Below are 19,964 nucleotides of genomic sequence, written 5' to 3'. Positions count from 1 at the left end.
GAATTTTCAAATGTAGAAGAAAAAGGCTAGAAATATGTCAAGCTCTACATTATTAATATTTCTATTATTAATCGATTATTATAATTATTACTATTATTAATAATTTAATAATAATACTCCCCCCACCTACTCCCCCTCCTTTCTAGATTGGCGACATGGTGGTCCAGTGATTAGTACTGTTGCCTCACAGCAAGAATGTCACACGTTAAAGTCCCTACTAAACCAGTCTGCATTTCTGTGCGAAGTTTGTTTGTCCTCCCTGTGCTTGCATGGGTTTACCCCGGTTTCCTCTTACAGTCCAAAAAACATGCGACCTAAATAAATTGAACATACTAAATTGGCATCATAAATTGGCATCAAGCAAGCCATACATCTCTCCTTAGCCATCCCTATAGCTGTCATTAGCAAGAAATAACCGGGGGGTTCATCAAGATCTACTTGAGACCAAAGTCGCCCTGCTAACGGGAGGGAGCCCCGGGCTCGAGGATCTTAAAAGCTCAGGGCTCTCTCCCAGGACAGCATGTCAAACAAGCTTATTACCAATCATCAGCCAAGTGTAAACTCTTAAAACAGAAATTAGAAAAAAAAAAAAAGTACAAGGGGGGTAATAATTCAGGAGGGCTAACAATTCTGACTTCAACTGTAGAAATAAGCACTACCTAATTTCATCTTCCTGCTAACAAAGGGAAATACTGTATATTTTCTGATGGGGTTTTTTATAGGCACTTGGGAGAATCTAAATCAGAGCATATTTTATTAAACGAAACACTAATTTATTGTTTTTAGCTATTGAAGTTGTTTGTTTTTTTATGTATGTAATATTTTAGGTATGTAACGGTGAAATGCTGTGCTAATATTCTAGTCATCACATTGCATCTGTCCATGGCGAAGCAAAAAAAACGATGTTAAATCTGGTTCATTTTTGTAGATTTGGTACACAACTTTAATCATTAGACTACAGACATGTGAATCCAGTGGAAATGGTACTGATGTTTTTTATATTTATATATATTAATAAATATACAAACACACATGTGGGTTGTCCAGTATGCAGATCTTTGTCTTTATAGTTTCTTACTTCAAATGATGTTTTATAATAAGCCTTATATGAAAACATGCAGTACTAGAGGGAAATAATTGGGTCAATAGCGCCCCCAACTGTAAGTTCGTAGAATTGTATTAATTGTTAAACACAAATAGAAAAAAATCTTAAATATTTACTGGCACAAGCACACTGTAAGCAGTGATTAGTTACATAAAGCAAGTAAATCAATTGCGTTAAAAGCAACAAGTCGACTTCACAAAAATAATGTTTGTAAACCCATTGTAACTTGGAACTGTTCAGTTGAATTCATTTTTATCATTATGCAAGTTGTACATTTTTTATATAAAAGTAAACTAATCAGTTTTTCCAATTCACCTTATTATATTAGTTTATTTTACCCCCCGCTTTTCTGTATCTAGCTAAATGACATACAGTAAAACAAATCTGCTCCTCCAGACTCCAGCATGTCTTCTAAATTCAATACAGGCTATAATAAGGTATATGAGGAGCTGTTTCTTCCCATACTGATAAACTTCAGGTGAGTGGTTAATGTGACTTTTTTCCATTTTATACGGTTCCTTTTACCTCATCAATGCTGTAATGTAATTAAAATATAATCAGTTAAATAGACTTTGGCATTCATTTAGTTGCTCAAGCGTAAAACGAGACAAAAAGCCGTTTACTCGCATGTGCCCGTCAGGATCGGCAGGCTAGTGCAGAAGCTCCATTGAATATACTGGGGTAAAATAAATGTTCATATTTTAAAGACATGGCGGGGGAAACTAATTTAATGCAGGGCTTCCTGTACAATCTGAGACCCACTTTATATCGGATATCACACCAGTGGAGAATTAAGAAAGATTTAAGAGAATATTTAAAGAAAACAGACTTTAAACGCGCGATTTTGTAATGGCATACAGTACAGTTCACCGGAAGCACTTAAAGCAGGTTACTGACAAATTAAAAGTCCTTTAGCATACTTCAGCATATCCCCTTTTGTAGATTTTATAAAATTAATGAAGCACCAAATATGCACTATTGTAATATTACAGCAATTATTTGAAAACAGGCGTGCTAAAATAGTCTGACACCATAAAAGGGGTTTAGTTGACTTAAGAAAGTTAGTACAATTAGCATACACTAATTATAAAAATCAAGTCAACGAAACAGTTCCAAGTTACAATGGGTTTACCTCCATTATCTTTGTGAAGTCGACTTGTTGCTTTTAAGACAATTGGTTTACTCGCTTTAACTAATCACTGTTTGTTTACAGGGTAAAAATGCTGGGTCTCACACAAGTGAACTGTGTTGGAACAACATGAATAAAGTTTAATAAATTTAAGTTGATTGAATATTACACAATTAAGTTGTCACAAAACAAACTCAAGAATTGTGTTTCAGCTCATTTAAAAATAAAACGTCATATTTTGAGTGTACAGATTATTTCACATTTTCATAAACATCTCTTTGATGGCTTCAGTTTGTTAAAGGATTCATCAGACTAATTTAAACTGTAACTTGTCTTTTTTTATTTGTTCATTAAAAGAACAGATTCGTTTCTTTTGAAATCATACTTTTGTTTGTTGTTGATTCACTTATAGAAGTGAGGCTCATAAGAGTCGTTATTGTGATCACACTAGCTGTGCTTCAATAATCAAAATTAATCATTCATGAGTCATTAACCAAACTATGAGGTCGTACATCATATGTTTGATTCACTAAAACAAGAATCAGTTCATATGTTACATTAATCAGCTACACTGGTCACACTTTATGTTTTTGATTCACTGAAAAGAACCAGTTCATAAGAATCATTAATCAAACCATTTAGTGATTGGATTCACTAAAAATAACTAGTTTTACTTTTCATTTATAAGCTTACACTAGTCATGTTTCACTTTTTTTTTATTAACAAACAAAACAAAAAAGTCATTAATCTGCAACACTACTTGCACTTCATATTTTTGATTCACTGAAAAGAACCGGTACATAAGAGTCATTCATTAGAATACACTGGAGATGGTTGCTTTTTTAATTCACAAAAACAAACAGGTCACACTTTATGTTTGTGATTCACCGCAAAGAACCAGTTCATAAGAGTCATTATTCAAATTACGCGGCCATATTTTTGATTCACTAAAAGATCCAGTTCATAAAGGTCATTAATCAAACTATGCGGCCATTGTTTTGATTCACTAAAAGATCCAGTTCATGAGAGTCATTAATTAGAAACTCTGGTTGCACTTCATATTTTTGACTCACTCAAAAAGAGTCACTAATCTACTACACTAAAACTGAGACCACTGTATTTTTGCAATAGTGAATCATTTTAAAATGAACATTAATAATGAATCAAAATATTAAAGTGTTTTATTTTGCCACAGAGCAAACCAGAGTTAAATTAAAATCTAAAACCAATCAAAACAAAACTGTTAAAAAGGTCACAGGTCACACTTCATGTTTGTGATTTACTACAAAGAACCAGGGGTAACTGCATAAATTATTATTCCTTCATAAAAAACAAACAAAAAACTGTGGAATATTGTGCATGTCTATTATCTTACAGAAATTGCACTAAAGCTGGATCAGTACCTTTAAATAGTACGCCTTTGTATCTAAAAAAATCCATATTAATAAATGTTCTCTTTGATCCCCTTGGGATCAAACGTTTTTGTACTTTTATGTACTAAGTTTTTACTTAGTAAAGTTTTTATTTACTGAGTTTTATTTAAACTTATATGTATATAAAGATAAATATTAATAATTATTAGAAATTATAAATGTTCATTTATAAACTTTTTTTTTTTACTTTTTTCCAAAGTGTCTATAATCTATATATTACTACTGTAAGAAAATATCAGCATTTGGTACATACTATGCGTTACCTTTGCTTGAACAGACCAGATCTAATCCTGTTTACATGAAATAACCCTGCTCCTTAGCAGGTGTGAGCTACCAGAACTCTTGCTATGACAACAACTCTCGGATGAGTTTTGAAGAACGAAACGATCCTGGATAGTGTCAAATCGTCAACAACCAAATCCAGCTACTTGAGTAATCCACGTACGAAGAACGGACCCCGGTTCATAAGAGTCATTCATCAAACTATGCGGCCATTGTTTTGATTCACTAAAAGATCCAGTTCATAAGAGTCATTAATTAGATACTCTCATAGATATCTATGAGATACTCTGGTTGCACTTCATATTTTTGATTCACTCAAAAAGAGTCACTAATCTACCACACTAAAACTGAGACCACTGTATTTTTGCAGTAGTGAATCGTTTGTTTTAAGTTGTTTTAATAATAACACTGAATCAAAAATTCTAAGTGATTTAATTGTCCAGAGAGCAAACCAGAGATGAATTAAAAGCTATAATTTAGTCTAAACGAAAACATACAGCGAAGAACTCCAATGAAAAGTAAAGTGCGCCGAAGTGCCTTCTCTGTTCATTAAGCTCAGACTAGGTCAACTTCAAAGTTGGACTTTGCGTTTGTGGACGGATGTCTGGTAAACACACTTCCCGTCGGGCTGCATGTAATTGATCAGCATCTCACTTGTATTGACTTCAAAGTACACGAAGGATCCTGACGTCTGATTGACGGGGCTGGAGAACAATTGCCAAGCCGAGGGGAAGCTCTTCCTGTGGTCGGTGGAAGAATCCTCCTCAACACCAGCTCCACTGATGACAAACGAACTCCCATCATCCTCTCTGATGAACTGACGACAGAGAAAACAACTCTATTTATGGTTTTGCTGTGTATTGTTCAAATTGACCACCCTTTCGTTCATTGACTTCCAGTATAAGGACATTTTTTGATACACTTATCATGTTTACTATGTTCTGAGAGTTGAGCTGCTTATTTTGACTTACTCAAACATCAAGATAAACTCTCACACACTCTATACTCTATACCAGGGGTGTCAAATCAAAACTTGGTAAGGGCCGCACAGAGTGTTGTAAATAAAGTCGGGGGCCGTACATGCACATTTTTTACAAATTATTTATTGGAGAAAATAAACGTGTATTAATAACTGTATAACATCTCTTACCACATTTATCAAAATAGCAAGGTTTTACATTTAATTTTGGATCACATTTGTGTCACAGCAGCTTTTATCTCTATCAAAACATGAAGGTCTCTAACCAATATAAGCATAAGACAGGACAGTAGGCTAGCATAGAACAGTGGTCTACTTTAAAAACTATTTTATATTCAGAAAAACTGATAACTAATAACACAAAAAGCCAACAACTGATATACAACATTGTAACAAGCAACAGATGGCTTCTGATATTGTATTATGAAACTTATTCTTTTAGCTTTAAAAAGACAACCTGATCATGAAATGATCCATGCCAACTGTCAGTGCCTACAACTGAACTTGTGGATTTCAGAGGAAAAAAATTAAAGCAATATATTTATTAGTGGGCTATTACAAATAAATAGTAGTCTATATAAAAAATAAATGGTAATAAATTGTATTATTTCTATTATTTTGCTTCAAAAGACCCTTGTTAAATATGAATAAATATATAAATAAATGTTTCCTATCATGGTTGAAATTATCGATATTCGTTGTCCATTTTGCGTTTTTTTTTTTGCCATTGTGCTAGCCCCAGAAATATTTAACCTTGTTTACATTTAGCGTGACGTTATGCTAACGTATAAATTAGAGAGCAGGGTGAAGCGCAACAGCACCACCTATATGTTTCAATACTGTAATGGTCACAGACCTAATGTTTAATGTCTAATGTTTCATTACCAAAACTTGTTGTCGGGCCTGATTAAATGTTTTGATGGGCCGCATTTGGCCCGCGGGCCTTGTAAATGACACATGTGCTCTATACTAGAACTCCAACGCCAGAAACTAAAGCTGCATCCTGAATGGCACACTATACACCATGTAGCCTACTTATGCACTTACACACTCAGCAGCATAGTATATGTATGTAGTGTCGTCCCAAATGGAACACTAAGGTTTTTTAAATAAGATGGTTGCCAAACTAGTGAAATAAATGACCAAAGTACCAAAGTCATGAGTATAACTGCATTCACCATCGGGAGGTGGTATAATCACTCTCGTAGGAGAATTTTGCTTTCACAATCCAAAATAACTAAAGTAATCCAACATCAGTGTCTGAAAGCTTCACCCTTCCCAATAGGCGAACAAAGCTGTGGCTGTTTAGTGTGTGTGGTGTCCATCATTCCACGCTTCATTTTAACTGGTGAATAAGTGCATCATCCGGGTATTTAAGGTACACTTCTTATTTTTAGAGTTTAGTGTGAACGCACTACTTTCACCATTTATACCTCAAAATGATATAGAATAGGTGTGTGTTTATTAATAAATTGTTATAATATCTGCTTTTTTGCAGTTCTTTGATATAGATAACCTTATATCACCTGTATCCCAATGTCATTGTCTTCGTAACCGAGTCACTGACAAGAGATAGAAACATCAAGTGTTGTCTAGTATTAAAAAAATACTTCTTATTTATTATGATTATTATTCAGGTAATGAAATATGTTCATTAGCCTGTAAGTTTAAAAATATATAATTTATATGTATGTCATTTAATTAGAAAAAGTGGCAGTTTTATTTACTTAATACATGGAAACAAAAAATGCCCTTGAAAATAAAAAGTGGTTTTTACAACAGTGAACAGGTGAGTGGGTTGAACCTTTTTGGCTTATTCAGAACTCAAACGGCTGTGCCTGTCTATGTAGTGGAATACTAGTATACAACCCATATTAAACAAAATTTTAAAGTGTATTACTATTAAATTACTATTTATAAATGTAATATTAGGCTTATATGTATGAGCTGAGCCCCCCTAAAATGAAAATCCTAAAATCGCTCCTGCAATCAAGTCATTATAATGAAAGCCAATAGGGCAAAAACAGCCCCCATAATGAAAGGGTAGCCAATTTAAGTGTATTGTTGAGTGTTTGAACACTTTCAAAGCGTTTTCCCAAAATATGCAAATATCAAAATAAGATGTCACCAAAAATCATTGCATTTGCTGAAACACTGAGAAAGTCGTGGCCAGATGAAGACACAAAATCCCCCCAGAGTGGATGAAATCATCCCCAACAGCACACAAGGGTTAAGTGTAGCCTATGTTCAGTAGCATAAACGGTCTGACAGAATCAAAAATGCAACTAATTACTGTAGGTTAAGAGGTAAGTACTGTTAAGTCTAGACAATTCTGATTCTGATTAATCGTAATGTTTTTTTCCTGTACTGGGTTGCGGCTGGAAAGGCATCCGCTGCGTAAAACATATACTAGTTGGCGGTTCATTCTGCTGTGGCGACCCCTGATAAATAAGGGACTAAGTTGAAGGAAAATGAATGAATGAATCATAATGTTTTAATTAACGTTGCACTAATGCTGCAGACGCTACAGAAAAGATCAGAATCAGAATCAGAATCAGAAAGAGCTTTATTGCCAGGTATGTTCACACATACTAGGAATTTGTTTTCGTGACAGAGCTTCTACAGTGCAACAGGATAACAGAGACAGGACAAAAAACAGATAATAAATATATTTAAAAAAAAAATAGAAGTAAATAGTGAGTGCAAATATACAGATTGACAAGTGTATGTACATGTTTATTACTATATACAACGTTATATGTGCAGCTGTTATGTGCAAATTGGCATGTAAAGTGTGTTGTTAAATAAGTGTATATGTGTATAAAAGTGTACCAAGATAATTGGTGGTTCATTCTGCTGTGGAGAACCCTGATAAAGCAGGGGATAAGGCAAAGGAGGGTGTGAGAGAGTGAAAAGGCCTTTTAAACTTTATTTTTAAACTTTATTGATTTGGGCTTAAGCGGGTGACATGGTGGCTCAGTGGTTAGCACTGTCGCATCACAGCAAGAAGGTCGCTGGTTGCATGTTCTCCCTGTGTTGATGTGGGTTTCCTCCAGTTGCTCCGGTTTTCCCCACAGTCGAAAGACATGCGCTATAGGTGAATTGAATAAACTAAATTGGCCGTAGTGTATGAGTGTGAATGAGAGTGTGTGGGTGTTTTCCAGTACTGGGTTGCAGCTGGAAGGGCATTCGCTGTGTGAAACATATGCTGGATAAGTTGGCGGTTCATTTCACTATGTGGCGACCCCAGATTAATAAAGGGACTAAGTCCAAGGAAACTGAATGAATGAATTTTGGCCTTAAGCACTGTGCTCTAAACAGACGTTATGTGGCAACACACAATAACAGATTATTATCCATGTGAATCATCAGCTTTACTAACCAGCTGTGGCAGTTTTCTTAGTTAGCTCAGTTTTGTACATAAGAAACATCTGTGAACAAGTAAATAAAGTTTGCAAATGGATGGATTTTAAAGTCTGGGGTTGTTTTTTGTCTGCTAACTGCTCATTATAGGTCATGGAAACTGGGAAAAGGCAGGGAATTTGACATTAGGCTTAGAGAAAGACTCCTATAAATAACAAACATGTTTCTTTTCTGATAAAACCCCGCTGTGTTTGAACATGTTTGTTCTCGATGACAGTTTCTTCTTTAAATATTAGGAGCAAAAGATCAAAACATTAAAGTGTCCAATATTGCAGATGAATTTGTCATTCAAGACACTGACCTGCAGACTGTGATCATGACCAGACAGATATAAGGAGACGTTGTACTTCTTCAGGAGGGGCCTGAGTTTTGATATCAGACACTTGGTTGGACCGTGATGACCGATGGACCAGACGGGATAGTGACCGACCACGATGACAAAATCCGCCCTGAGGATTAATAAGCAAAAGATTAATTTGATGACTGTCAGATTAGTTTCAGTTCTCCTGTGGAATTTTCCCCTTATTTCCTGCTGAACATGTGAGGGGTTGTGCTGTGTGTGTACAATAAGCCTTGCGCACCACTCAAATTTACTACCCTTTCCTTATGTTCAGGATTAAAACATCCACTGAATTAAACTGCTGTACAAATGCATGAGATAAATATTTTGCATAAATCTGTTAACTTCAGTCCTGATCAAAACTACTGAATGTTTTTTAAAATTACAGGATTTCAACTATTAATAATGATGTCAGTGAATTGCTGATAAAAAAAACATACGAAATGACTTTGTCAATATAAAAAGTAATTGTGAACTGGATTGTTTAAAATCTTTATCACAGTCTTGGACATGTGATAGATTAGTAGTATTGATAGTATTGATATTTTGTGCAGCTTAAGCTCCCAAATTGATTGTTTGTGGCTGTTTTTACCCCCATTGACTTCCATTATAGTGTAGATTTTAAATAAAGAAGCTGAAATATGTCATTATTATATGTAGAATTCAAAGGGAGCAATGGATTTTTACATCCGCTGTGTAAAACATGTGCTAGATAAGTTGGTGGTTCATTCTGCTGTGGCGGCCCCTAATAATAAAGGGACTAAGCTGAAAAGAAAATGAATTAATGAATGCCCATTTATGCCCATATTATATGGAATATGGCAAGCAATTTTAACCTTTAACATCTGTAAAACATACAATTTATGACTATTTTTCATGCTACTACTAAGTTTTTTAGCAACTAAAACACTCAAAAGATGCTGTTTGTTCAAACTACTTCTTTAAATTGAGCTTAATTTTTTTTTGTTTGTTTTATGTTCAATTCACTTACATTAGTAAAAACTACTAAGTTAATTTATTTCCTTCATGTTTAACTCTACTGTTCTTTTACAGTGCAGTATTTCCGCCATATGTACTTGTACACTGTAGAAAATGAAGGGTTCCACACAATTCCTCGATGTTGTCCCAACACAAATTAAGTCAACTCAATCGTTTTGACAAATTAAGTGGACTGAACAAAAAAAATTAAGTTGTCCCCTCAAACAAATGCAAGAATTATCTTGTTTCAACTCATTTTAAATAAGTAGTTTGAACAAGCAGCAAAATATTTTTTTGAGTGTATATAAAATAAAACATTACGAATTGCATGACAGAAGGCACATCGAATATTGTTTACAGTTTTGATTATTCATTGATTTTCAGACTGCACGATTTTCAAAGTAGTCCCTTCACAGATGTTTTCACACTGCATGACTATCTGGGCTAGCGTTTTGTCGCTGCTTTGTTTACGCTGCAAGATGGATCGGCAACAGGGCATTGACTTTACATCAGGAAAAATCGCGGACAACTTTGTCTCGGTCCACAAACTACGTCTCACAACCAAACACACGTGAGAAGTGACATGGAAACAACATGAGGACACGTAGTATTGTTATTTACTACATAATGAGAAAGAAACATTTAATGGGGTAGAAAATGTACATATCTGCTCACCTGGGTTTGAGGTAAATTAGGTAGATCTCCTGAACGGTTGTGATATTGCTTACATGACACATCAAACAGGCACAGGTGCTCCTGCCAAATTCACACTAGCTTTTCGTCTATTTCTTGGGTCCAAATAAACTGAAAATGAGCGCTTTTACCTTCTCCCCCAATCTCCCGCTGGCCTGCAGAAACCCATACTAGTGGATGCTGCTCTGTCATTGGCTGTAGGTGATCGGTGATGTTATTTTCAGTCAGAACACATTTCACACTACATGATTTGAATATCTCACGGGCATTAGCGACTCATTGGCGGATCGCATCTTTGATAGTTTACACTGTGTGATTGCTACTCTTGTGAACGAGCACCGTTTTGCCTGTGATTTCAGGCATTTGTCTGCGATTTCTCAAAACCTGTCGGCGAGTCAAAATCGGGCCTAAAATCATGCAGTCTAAACTCGGCATTAGTCTCTTATTTATCAAGGGTCACCCCAGCGGAATGAACCGGCAAATATTCCCACATATGTTTTAATGCCCTTCCAGCTGCAACCCAGTAGTGGGAAACATCCATACACACTTATTCACACATACACTACGGCCAATATAGTTTATTCAATTCACCTGTATCGCATGTCTTTGGATTGTGGGGGAAACCGGAGCATCCGGAGGATACCCACACCAACACGGGGAGAACATGCAAACTCCACACAGAAATGCCAACTGACCCATCTGGAATTCAAACCATTGACCTTCTTGTTGTGAGGCAACATTGCTATCCACTAAGCCACTGTGTCGCCTCCCGCATTTTACAACTATTGTTAAAAATCACAGGATGTGTTTTGTTTACTCGACAAACATCAGGGCTGTTTCAGGAATTTGAAGGCATGTATTAAAAACCCTGACCTGCCACACTTCATTGTCACACTTTACTCATTCTCTCTCAGACACTTCTCTGATCCACCCTCACATCCGTATCAGTTAAGGACAGTGTTGCCAGATGTAGCTGACCGATTCCAGCCCAAAAACTGTCGAAAACCCACTGAAAACCAAAAAGCGCCGCCCAACAATCAGTAGACTATATTAACCTATCATGAGGTTGAGGAGTTGGTGGGGGGGTCACAAGCATTTCTACACTGTTCTAAGCGTTTGTATGCGAAGAACGGGGGCTATGGCATATCTTTGGGAGATCATAACAGGTTTATAAAGGCAGTCCGGGGCTGGCGGGCACGCCGTTGCAAAGCCGCCCAAATTTTCATTACCCGGCTATGCAACACAATCTCACGGCAATTCGTAATTTTTTTTTTGGTGGCTAATTCGTACGATCTAATTCGTACAATTTAGTACGATTTGCTCATCCTCCAATGACGGTTGGGTTTAGGGGCGGGGTTAGGTGCCACGCCTCCTTTTTAAAATCGTACAATTTCGTACGACTGAACTCGTACGAATTAGCCACTAAACTGTCAAAACGTAAAATACTTACGTTTTCTCGTGAGATCAGGCTGGGCTATGTCATTTTTTCACTACCCGCCTGTCATTTTTTTAACCGCAAAAAATAAATTCAAAACCGCCCAATCTGGCAACACTGGTTAAGGATTGGATTGAATTGCCTTGCTGACATTCTTCTCTAAAGGTTGTGTACTGTCCATATTTATTATGTATATATAAATACACATGCATGAATATATTTTAGAGAATGTTTTTTTTTATTTAAATATAAAATATATGTGTATATGATACAAATTATATATAAAATGAAATATCTATGTAACAAAATAGTTTTGTATAGTTTTGTTTCTATATATGTGTGTGAATCACATATACAAAATAAATATATATAATAGACATATATGTATTGTCAAAACAAACTTTTATTTTGGATACGATATATCCTGATTAATATTTAAATAAAACAATTCAGTTAAAGTTTTATATAAATACATAAATACAAAGAGACACGCATGAATTATAATGTTTCAATTAGAAACAATCAACAACTGAATTAAGATTTCTTTGCTTTTAATTTGATTGTCTCACTCACAATGCTTTATGGGAATGTAGTAATTTAACTGTTAAGTACACAGTCTTGTATCTTTGTTTGTTTTCTGCCTTTTATTTACTTCTCAGCTTCAAATCAAAGTCTGCAATGCTGTGATTCTCCCAGTAGCCAGTTAGTTTTTTTGTGCATAGCTCATAACACTATAATGAAGACTATAAAATCCCTAGAAATTGGAAAAACACTTGCAGAACCAGCACTGCTGAAAAATTAGGTGGCACTAATGCAATCTAATACTCACTTGGTATTTTGAAGTCTCTGCTCAATCCATGCCATTTGTTTGTTAGCAGCAGCCAAGTCCTCAGGCCCTACAGGATCTAGGCCTTCGTATGTATTTCCACACACAACCACAGTGTCGGTCATCAGGATGGTGAGGGACGTGTTGCTGTGAGGAACCTTGAAGTTCAGCTCATAGTAGAGGTCTGGGTAGATCCTGCCAAACATGAACAGAAGCTCCCTGTGGTCATTAACGCTCATCTTTACATTGTTTAATAGTGTTTTATCTCTAACTCACCATCTTTCAGATCGGCTGGAGTAGGCGATCTGTGCAGACACATTTCCACGATGATCATGATTTCCTGCTATCAGATACCACGGTATGGTCTTCAGTGCAGGATGAGAGAACACTTGTTCATAGCTGAACTGAAAAACAGAGATCTCTGCATTAGACTTTAAAGGGCACATAGTTTACCTCTTTTTTTTTTATAATTTAATATTAATATTATGGTTCTTCTGAGTGTGCCAGTTTAGGTTCAGTTTAAAACACAATTCAGATTTTTTTATTATAATGTGTTAAAAAGTGTCATGTTGGGGACGTGTCCACAGTTCGCTGATTTATGGGTGTGTTGCTTCACATGTAAATTAGTTTCGGCTTCCCGCCAACGTAACAAGGGGGCGGGGCCATGAGCTCACCTGCTCTGCGTTTGCAACAGAGTCTGACAGGAAGTCTGAGAGAAGGAGCAGGAGTGAGAGGTTCAGCAATCAGTCGTACATGTACGACTCTGACACAGACCAAGCAGAGAGTACAAAATCATACGTGTCTTTGTACAGTTTTACAGCCAACTGTGTGCTAGTTTCAAGTGCCGAGCTTGTACACAGAAACTAATAACCACACACACTGAATTAACTTTGACTGAGGCACCGGATGCGCCGCTCGAAGCCGCGACACGGCACACTAGACACTCTCTGTGGCGCGGCAGAAAAAGGAAGTGTCCCGAATCGTCGCGCCACGCATTTTTGAATTCTAAACATAGGTTTCTATCAGGGTACACACAACGGCAATTCAAGTCTGCAGCGGTCCGCGGCGCCCAGCCGTCAACTTGAGTGTACCCTGATAGAAACCTATGTTTAGAATTCTAAAACGCATGCTAGTTAAGATCACAGGGAGCTTCTGGGATCGCGAGAAATGCAAACGGCTGAAGTATAAGGTAGACTCAATGAGAAGTACACATGTTTGCAAACCTACCTAAAGATACAACCAATAATTCTGATTAGAGTGATAATGTGGAGAATATTGCTCTTGTGTTGAGCCCAAAGAGCCTTGTATCTAAAAATAGAGCTGGGGTGTTCCTTTAGTGATATCGCTTCGACTCACGCTGAAAAAGGCGGACGTGAATCAACAAACAATATTGGTGGACGGGGGGACCGCACTCCTACGTAAAGTTGCGGTCGGTTTGAAAACCGCTCCAATTGGTCCACCGTTTTTTATGTTGTTAAATTGAAAAAAAAAAGCACTGGGTGTGCTTATATCACCCCAATATGACAGTCTATACACCATACATGCACATATGTCTGTCCAAACAGCTTGAAAAGTAGATTTTTTACCATAGGTGCCCTTTAAACATTATTTTGAAATATTACATATTATAACACATATTCTGGGAGAAAAAAAATTACTTTCATACTTTTCCCCAAAATTTAAAGAAGACTAAAACATCATAAAGTATAACAACAGTTTACATATCCACAATTATGTCAAGATTAGAACAAGAATAAAAAAACATTAAATACTAAATATATAAAAATAACAAAAAACATTGTGTGTATATATATATATATATATATATATATATAAAGGTCAAAATTAGATTTATTTTTGCATATATAATAAAATTATCGTAAATTACATAATTGCATCAAATATACTATCAAAATTCACTCTACTGTGACTTATTATCATTTTTAAGCCTGTATTGAATCCAAAAAAATGTAATCTTTTTGTAATCTAATTTTACTCTTGTTTACTATGGCAAACTATGATTACTATGCACAAAATACAGTAAATAAGAATAAGACACCAGGGGCCTGTACCGTTAAACTGGATTAGCTGGCTAGCCAGTTAAATTTCAGTTTAATTTGCACCAATGGCGAGTTTCAGGTCAAATAAAGGCAGCTCAACTTTAATCACCCTTTGCTGTAATTTATTGAGCAGCTGGATTAAGCTGAACTACCTTCATGGTAAATCCCAGAATTGGTGCAAACTACACTGAAACTTGTGCAGTGATGTGGTGTCAATAATGCATTGAGGCAAAAAGATTGCTGAAGAACTACTAAGAGATTCCAGCTGCTGTCTGGGCTTTCACTGCCGTTCTACACCTCCCTTTCTTCATGTGTTCAACACTTTTTCCCTGCGCCATTTCATTTTATTACACATAACTTCATTTGTAAAATAATTAGATTGGTTTTCTTTGCATATATGAACTTCTTTGGTTGTTACCAACATCTGGGGAAATTTTCTAGTCAACAACACCTTTAGAAATATGTTTTCTGAGAAAAATGATCACATATCGAATGATTATTTTCCCCACTGTATATCAGAATAATTTATGTACTACTGTATGGTACATTTGGCATAAATATTTAAAATTACTCAAGGAATTTAAAGAACTATGTCTTGTTGTTTTGTTTGTTTGTTTGTTTGTTTGTTTAAGAACCAAATTGGCGCTCATCTATATGATCCCATTAAGTACATATAAGGTCCCATTTTGTTTTAGGTAAAATTAAAGCAGCTTGACTTCACTTTCTAATGTCATTTATGGAGGAGCTGAGTTGAGCTGAGCTACCTTTGTGGTACCTTAAATCCAGAATTGGTGAAAAAACTAAACTGAAACTTAAATAGCTAGCTAATCTGACATCATGGTACAGGCAACCGGTGTAATGGACCTGTGATCCGAGGTACTGTATAAACATCCCAAGGCAAAGGCTTGTCTGCGTTCTCTTCATCTGCCAGTAGAGGGGGGTATTTATCTTTCTTTCTTTTTTAAAAACTGCATTATCCGAGTGTAAACCAGTTCACTGATCTCAAATACCCTTCTTACTGACCAACTGTGTGCTCTTCAACCTCTCCAGACCAGTTACTTCATCGTTACAAACATCAAACACTGACGAAAAACATGCAGTTAAAGAGCTAGGTCAAGCCAAAATGAACATTTCCTCGACGTTTACTCTAAACTTCCATTCATTTCTTTCTTCGGTTGTAAATAAAACTATAAACTGATGTTGAAAACCAAACTAGTAAAAAACAATCATACTGTCAATGGCTGCTGCTTCCCAATATTTCTTTGTTTAACAGAAGAATCTCAAACAGGTTATATTTTCTTTTTGGGGGAGAACTATCCCTTTAACTGGAGAAAAGCTGCAATCCGGAAAACGTTAGCAGATGCCTCAGAGAACCTGTGATCACCTTAAAGCGAGTGTCATCTACGTCTTTGACTCCATCATAGTAGAAATTATCTCCAAGACTGAGGACAAAGTCCAGACCGGAGCTCTGAGCAACCCGGGCCAGTTCAGTCGCCGTGTCGGCCTCATGTGGAGTGTAGAAAGGGTATGAAGGACAACCACCCCAATCCCCAATCCCCACAAACCTCAGAGAAGTTGCTGCAGAGACAGAAAACATTTGCACTTCAACCACGTCTTAAACACTGGGTAACAACTGTTTTTATAAAACTTGACTAATTTTATAGAAAGCAATGATTTTAGTATCACTTTTAAAATATTAAATTTTCAAACAACTAACTGTTGAATATACAAAACGCTTCTTGCCTTCATTTAGGAATGACATAAATAATACCATATTTTCAGCTCTAAACGACCAAATTTGAGGTAAATTGTCAAGTAGTTTGCAATACTAAATCCTAACTATCATTTGTGCCTCCATAATCATGCCCTCATGGCAAGCCGTATTAACATTTAACCTAATATGGCAAGCCATTTAAAGGGCAAATGAAGCTATAGCCGTCAACTCTCCCGCTTTTCCCGGGATTCTCCCGTATTCTACAGTTCTATCCCGCTATCATCCCATAGAGATATTTTCAGTCTTTCTCTGAAGTCTGAAGGGTGGCAATAAACATTAAAGAGCCACTTTGATATAAATGGGTTCGTATTTGAACAGATATATACACATAATTAATAATACCATCTAAAGATGTTGATCTTTGTGGGTTTTTTTTTAAAAAAAACACAACTAATTTTGTCCTCAATGAGAATAAAAATTAGGAAAACAATGCTTTCATTATAACGTTAGATGTGTGCATTTTTAAAGTGACACCTCTGTTTTTAAATGTAATCAAACAAGAAAATGCAAATAAATTAAATACATACTCTTAAATAAGTACTTCTAATAGTATCTAATAAATATATTGTCTTTTAAAAAGATAATAGTACCCAAATAATAAGCACTAGTAGCTAATTAATAAGTACTTCTATCTAATGAAAAAACACCAGTATATTGTTAGACATTTTATTGTATGTTTTGGTAGTAATTTACTGGCAGCACTGTTGCCAGCAAGTTACAGCAACTGCCCCTTTACAGTAACTTACCTGTAGATGGGCCCTACCGCAATTTCATTAAAATATCCTTACCACAACTTATTTTTAATGTTAAATGCCCTTTACCACATTTTACTTTTACAGTTTGACAATTTTTACAGTACTTTACTGTAATTTATTTACATTTTACGGTTTAAAACCTTTATTTTGTGCATTTACCATTGAATTTAATCAATTACAAACAAGTGATTTATTTGTCATTAACTACTTGATTACTTTGATTACAGTAGAATACCGCAAATTTCTAATATCTCGTAAGTTACTGTAAAGGTTTTAAAATGACCCACAATGCAGTGCATATTACAGGAGTGAACTGTAAAGAATGTATTTGGTATTTTACTGGGCTTTTTTGCAGTAAATAACTGTAAAATTGCCGCAAAGTCTAGCAGCGTAGCTAAAAAAATACTATTAGCATAAGAACACTAGTACTTTTAGATTAAATGATAAAACAGCTTGCTATATTGCACTGGAATTTTCACTCTGTTTCTGTGAGTTCCAAACTCCGCCTACTTCAATTTGATTGGCTCTCTCAATCATTTTCACATTGACTAGCATTATTTACTGCTGAGTCAAGTCAACCAGCCTAAAAATGCAGAGTAACTGTACTTTTGGTCGAAATTGACATTCTAACATACAAACCTTTCATAACGGAAGGCAGCTTAAGATTGTAAAAAGGTAAATATTGAAGTATTTTGGTATTTCTAATATCTGAGGGTCCACATCAAAGTGGTTACAGCCATGGTGTATATTTTTAAAAGCCACTTGATCACATGAAACATTCTTACAGAACTGGTTTGTTTGCATTGTCATTGTGAGGTCGGGTAAGTTTACTCTTCCTAGCCTCATAAAAATAGTTTTTAAAGATAGTTCGTTTAGAGAAAATACTTGAGAAATACCTTGTTGGTTTGTCTGACTTGCTGTGCTGAAGGTCTGAAGGCAGGAGATAAGAAGGAAGGCCAGCTTCTTCGCCATATCATGCTTCAGATCCTGAAAACCCTCTCAGTGTGTAAAAGTAAAACGTTACACAGACAACAACGCAAAAAGCCTATCAACTCGCTGCTTTACACCTTCAGGGGAAAAAGATGTGGTTTATGACAAGCTTCCTGTTCTGAGGTGAAAATGAAAGCCTGAAGCACATGATGCCGTGGCCAATGACCAGCAATTTAAAGTGTAAACAACTGAACGGCATTGTCAGCTTGATTTAAAAAACCTGCTAATGATTCTTCCTTTTAAAAGAATACTTTTTTTTTTATAATTAATTGAATATAACAGTATATGTTTTATTTAAAATGATCCAGATGTGTATTTTTTTCACTCTATAAATATTGATCTCAAATTTGGGTCTTACAAAACAGGTTAATAATAAAAAATTATAATACTAATGATAATAATAAATGGGGCCAATGTCTTGAAATTTTTATTATTATTTTGATAACTCTACAATTTAAGTGACCTCTGAGGCAAATAAAATGCAAAATACAAAAACTACTAAGAATACACACACACACACATATATGGGGTTTGGGTGGTTCGAAAGACCCAACCCCTTCTGATAAAGTCCAGAATTTGGCCCTTATATGAGATCTTTGGCTCATTTTCGACAGTATGCCATCATAAATTGTGAAAATAACCAAATAGAAGAAGGCTTTAAGAAGAATAACCAATAAAATAACCAAATAAAAGAAGGCTATTATTATTTAAATGGACAAATTCTGACTGAGGAAATGAGCTGGCAAGTTTGTTTTTTGCATATAGGCTATACAAGTTTTAACAGATTCACATTTTTTTAATTGTTTTTTTATGATGGATGATAATAAATTAGCATTTAAAAATAAGTATTTTTCATATTTCTGAAATTCTTATCTTATTACATTATATATGAAACTGTAATAACTTACATTTTAAATGCACATTTGTAAATAAACACATTTTTGTAAACTAAAAATAGTATGGTGAGCACAAATTTAGGAAGTATTTTTGTTGCATCAAAAAGTCTGATAATAATAGCGGTCTGACAAACTAATCCAGCTCTAATTAGTGCTAAAAATGTCTCTAAAATGTAGTACACTGTACACACACAATAGTTTTGTCTGGTTCTTGAATCTGATTAGCTGATAGCCGCGCGATATTCTGCCAGTACCAGCACTCGACCAGCCTACATACAGCAACAAGCAGAGGACACTCTACAGTTTGACAAATATTGCTGCTGTTGGACAATATAATGTACTTTTGAGGCTTTTTTAGGTGAGAATGTAGTGGTTTAGATTGCAACTATGCAGTTTATTTATAAGCATAGTGCTTATTTTAAATATTTATCATTTCTGAGCAACAGCGCATCGGTGGCCATTAGCTGATCTTAGAGCAAAGGCGGTTGACGATGTGTATTTACAAAATGGTGACAAAGACCGCATAAAAAGCCCTAGGAGTGCCAATATACCAATTTAGTGCCGATATACAGCCACATCGCACTGCTACTCGTGTGATATTGCTTATATATATATATATATATATATATATAGATAGATAGATAGATAGATAGATAGATAGATAGATAGATAGATAGATAGATAGATAGATAGATAGATAGATAGATAGATAGATACAAACAATTTTCTATTCGTGACCTATTAGGGTTTTATACTTGTCAATATAACATACTTTTTATTATTATACTAATAAGTTAATGAATAATTAAATCATGTATCTTTTAAACAATTCTTTATAATGTTAATAAACTACTAAACCACTAACA

General features: G+C 35.4%; 1 protein-coding gene across 2 annotated transcripts in view; it reads right to left on the bottom strand.

The window, feature by feature from the left end:
- Nucleotides 1-3,812: 3,812 nt before the first annotated feature.
- acp5b (acid phosphatase 5b, tartrate resistant) overlaps nucleotides 3,813-19,964 on the bottom strand; it is a 16,986-nt gene continuing 834 nt past the window's right edge. Inside the window, exons 2-7 of one of the 2 annotated variants that reach the window (XM_056450585.1) lie at nucleotides 18,109-18,208; nucleotides 16,068-16,261; nucleotides 12,900-13,027; nucleotides 12,627-12,818; nucleotides 8,653-8,800; nucleotides 3,813-4,766 (exon numbers count right to left, since the gene is read on the bottom strand). In XM_056450585.1, coding sequence (XP_056306560.1) covers nucleotides 4,521-4,766; nucleotides 8,653-8,800; nucleotides 12,627-12,818; nucleotides 12,900-13,027; nucleotides 16,068-16,261; nucleotides 18,109-18,184 — 984 coding nt within the window. In that variant the 5' untranslated portion in view covers nucleotides 18,185-18,208 and the 3' untranslated portion in view covers nucleotides 3,813-4,520. Of the gene's footprint in view, nucleotides 4,767-8,652; nucleotides 8,801-12,626; nucleotides 12,819-12,899; nucleotides 13,028-16,067; nucleotides 16,262-18,108; nucleotides 18,425-19,964 lie in introns of those variants that run through there. The other variant, XM_056450584.1, reaches the window with a different exon arrangement.

Source organism: Danio aesculapii, chromosome 24 (assembly GCF_903798145.1).
Source record: "Danio aesculapii chromosome 24, fDanAes4.1, whole genome shotgun sequence".
In the NCBI taxonomy this organism is placed as follows: Eukaryota; Metazoa; Chordata; class Actinopteri; order Cypriniformes; family Danionidae; genus Danio; species Danio aesculapii.
Note: the sequence above shows the minus strand (reverse complement) of the source record. Positions and strands in the feature narration are given on the sequence as shown.